The sequence below is a fragment of the Oratosquilla oratoria genome, chromosome 3 (assembly GCF_046742065.1).
Source record: "Oratosquilla oratoria isolate Oo_2021 chromosome 3, ASM4674206v1, whole genome shotgun sequence".
NCBI classification, from domain to species: Eukaryota; Metazoa; Arthropoda; class Malacostraca; order Stomatopoda; family Squillidae; genus Oratosquilla; species Oratosquilla oratoria.
This window is the reverse complement of record NC_134779.1, coordinates 8,678,401-8,682,457: the sequence shown is the minus strand read 5'-3', so window position 1 is coordinate 8,682,457 and position 4,057 is coordinate 8,678,401. Positions and strand designations below refer to the sequence as shown.

Sequence of the window (4,057 nt, the reverse complement as noted above, 5' to 3'; positions counted from 1 at the left end):
GAAACAAGGCACAGTATATATGACTGAGTGAGACATAGTGAAGAGGGCATTCGGAGAGGTAGTGGAAGAAATACACGTGACGGACGTTTGAACCGTCCTGGTAACCAACAAGTATGGGACAACTGCTCATATTTTATATTACAATTTAAATAATTTTGAAATTTCATGAGAAATATAACTATCTAATTTGTACAAACCTTGATGGAGATTAACATTTATTCCCTTACTAGATTTGATCAAACTGCACCCAATTAAATTTCTTTCTGTTATGTTGTTGTTGTATATGACTTTAGCGTTATCCCAGTCAGCTGGGTGGTTAAAATGGTTCATGTGGTTGAATATGCCTCTAGATTGGTTTCCCTCTCTAACGTATTTCTTGTGTTGATTGATTCGTGTTTTGAGTGTTTTAGCAGTCTGACCAACATAAAACTGATTACATGATTTATAAGGTATTTTGTACACACACCCTTTATCACTATTAACAGAATTATTTATGAGGAATTGTCTTATAGTATTCTTATTGTTAAAACTACATTGATGTTGAATTTACGTAATATATTTGGAATGTTTTGCAGGTTCTCTTGGTATGGTAGAATTAGTAAGTTATTCATATTGAAAGTTTGAGTTGACGTAAGGTTACGAAATGTCATTTTAGCTCAATTGTAAGCTGCCTTTCCTCGATTGTAATATCTACCGCCGTGAAAGTGAGTTGAAGTTTAGTGTATATCGTAAACCAACCAATTTTTTTCATATATACACTATTATTCCTCACACCCTGATGCCGTAAAGCGATCTGTTTTTTCTTCGATGTTCCTCAGGGCCCTACGCATTTGCAGCCCAGAGTACATCGATGATGAAATAGGATGTATTTACGATATTGGTACTAAGTTACAACACCTCACACATATTCTTGACACAGCTTACAATTGTGCTAAAAGGACATTTCGTAACCTTACTAGCGGGATCCCCCAGGACTCGGTTCTGGATCCCTTGTTGTTCATTTTGTACATAAACAACTTAGACGATGGTATAAATAGTGATGTCAGTAAGTTTGCGGACGACACTAAAATAGGACGCCTAATTAGGTCAGGAGACGACGCAGAGATTCTGCAGGATGATCTTAATAAATTGTTAACATGGTCGATAAAATGGCAAATGAACTTCAATATCTCCAAGTGTAGCGTGTTAAACGTAGGGCTACACAACCCTGAAAATAGATACAGCTTAGATCACATTTTTAGAAAAATCTGAGTGCGCGAGGGACTTGGGAGTTCTGGTGAGCCCGGACCTTAAACCCAGGAAGTAGTGCATTAGCGCCAGAAATAAAGCTAAGAGAGCATTAGGTTTCATTGCTAGGATGGTAACGAATAGAAGTACAGAGGTAATTATTAAACTCTATCTAGTGATAGTTAGACCCATCTTTGACTATTCGGTACAGTTTTGGTCCCCGTCCTACAAAATGGACAGTTCAATAGAATCAGTACAGAGAAGAATGACCAAAATAATACATGGACTCAGAAATTTGCCTTACGAAGAGAGGCTTAGTCACCTAAACTTCCACTCTCTGGAAAGATGCAGAGTGCGGGGTGATCTAATAGAAATGTTCAAGTGGATCAAAGGTTATAACAAGGGTGATGCAAACAAGGTCATCATAATGAAATAACAGGGCAGGACTGGCAGTAATGGGTATAAACTGGACAAATTTAGATTTAAGAAGGAAATGGGCAAGAATTGGTTTACTAACAGGGTGGTCGATGAATGGAATAAACTTAGTAACCATGTAGTAAGCGCTGAAACTATCAGTTGTTTTAAAAAACGATTAGACAACTTTATGGATGGGGATAACAGGTGATAATGGATACGGAGCTGCCTTGTGTAGGCCTTATGGTCTCTTGCAGTCTCCTTTATTCTTATGTTCTTATGTAGTTAGTGAATGCAATAACGATGTAGTTCAGTGATGAAGTCATCCCTGAAACTAAAGTACTGCATTACATAAAATTGTGAACTAATTCATGGATACGGTATGGTTATATTCAGTATTGTTGCGGTCCCCAAGAGACTAACGAGCAATAAAACATAAAAAAGAGGAATTAGTTTGTAAATGTAATACAAAAGAACTTAACGTTGACTTCCTCCCCACCTGACTAAATGACAGCAATACATAACAAGAGGAACTATTAAAATAAATAGTGGATGAATTACGATATGACTCAATACTGAAGTCATCCCCGAGAGAATAAGGAACAGCATTACATAAGCATGGTACAAACTTGTAAACATCCATAGAGTATCTAGTACCACCAACGAAACCCTCACAATTTATTAGGCCCATTCATGGACTAGAGACTCTGATGGAAGTCCTCTCATTCTGATTGGAACCGATTCGTGATAACTGTGCGCGGGTCCCGGCACCCAAGTACAATGGACTCCGGGCTTACAGTGCCTAGGCTGGCACCACATTATTCATTGGTGCCGCCTCGTTTTCCAAATGGCTCTTCATCCCCCATCTTCCTTCCTCCTTTATCAGACTTTCTTTTCTTCTTATCTGAATATTTCTCCCTCTTTGTTTTACTTTGACAAAATTGCTTGCTGATGTTAAGTCATTGTCTCTTTGGCTCTGAAAAGGAGTACATTTTGTGTAATTTAATTGGAATTTTGTAATTCACATTCGTAATGGTTTAAATTATTTTATATATTCTATCGTAGAACTGTTGATTTAGAAAAGCTAAATAAACTAACAGTAACTCCTGAAATCATGTAACCCAACTCCTCTCTCTCTCTCTCTCTCTCTCTCTCTCTCTCTATATATATATATATATATATATATATATATATATATATATATATATATATATATATCTTTATATATCTTTCTCTTCCTTTCTCTCTGTCTCTCTTTCTATCCAAGTAATACCCAAATCAACTATGAAAATCATCAGTAAAAATTACAGTGTTAAACAAAAAGAGTTTATTATGAGATTCTTAGTTGGTAATCCTTATGAATAGAAAGAATAAGCTGAACACCCAAAAAATTCTCAATTAACTATGAAAAACAACGTCCACGACCGCAATGTCAAAACCACTGTACAAAACCTACATCGCCATACTAACTGTTCAAAAACAAATAATTAAATGACCCAATAAATAAATAAATAAATAAATAAATAAATAAATAATGAATAAATAAAGTCGACTTCTAACTGCCGTCCGTACTTATTTCATTTATTTATTCATTTATCTATTTTTTTTTTTTTTTACAGAGAACCAAGGCAAATTATAGCTAGTGGTTACTCCATCAAAGAAACGTACCAGTCTAACCACTAGCTATAAGTTGCCCTGGTTTTCTGTCAAAAAATAAATAAATAGATAATAATGGATGGCAGTTAGCAGTCGACTTAGTTCCTCGGGAAGTAGATTAACTTCCAGGATGGAGAATTTTATAGAGTCAATAGCTCAGTCGGTAAGACAATGGCGCCGTGACTTCACGAGACCGATTCTAATCCGGGGAAGACAATTGGAACTTTTGATTCACATCACCGTCACTGGTGATTCTAATCAGGTATGACAAAGACGATAAGTCCATCAAGGAAACGTACCAGTCTAACCACTAGCTATAAGTTACCTTGGTTCTCTGTAAAAAGTAAGTACGGATGGCAGTTAGCAGTCTACTTAGTTCCCGGGAAGTACGTAGATTAACTTCCAGGTTGGAGAAATTTATAGGGTAAATACCTGTAGATCAGTCGGTAAGACGACGGCGCCGTGATTTCACGAGCCCGATTCGAATCCGGGGACGACAGTCGGAACTAGATTTATATATATATATATATATATATATATATATATATATATATATATATATATATATATATATATATACATATGTGTATATATATATATATATATATATATATGTGTGTGTGTGTGTGTGTGTGTGTGTGTGTGTGTGTGTGTGTGTGTGTGTGTGTGTGTGTGTGTGTGTGTGTGTGTGTGTGTGTGTGTGTGTGTGTGTGTGTGTGTGTGAATTTTATATAAATATATATATATACACATATATATG

The 4,057-nt window shown here is 35.9% G+C and overlaps 1 protein-coding gene across 1 annotated transcript in view; it reads left to right on the top strand.

Annotated features, from left to right (window-relative positions):
• Positions 1-289: 289 nt before the first annotated feature.
• The window catches only part of LOC143019477 (uncharacterized), a 91,327-nt gene continuing 87,559 nt past the window's right edge, over positions 290-4,057 (top strand). Inside the window, exon 1 of the mRNA XM_076175117.1 lies at positions 290-324. Within this exon, the coding sequence (XP_076031232.1) occupies positions 322-324 (3 nt within the window). The 5' untranslated portion in view covers positions 290-321. The remainder of the gene's footprint in view (positions 325-4,057) is intronic.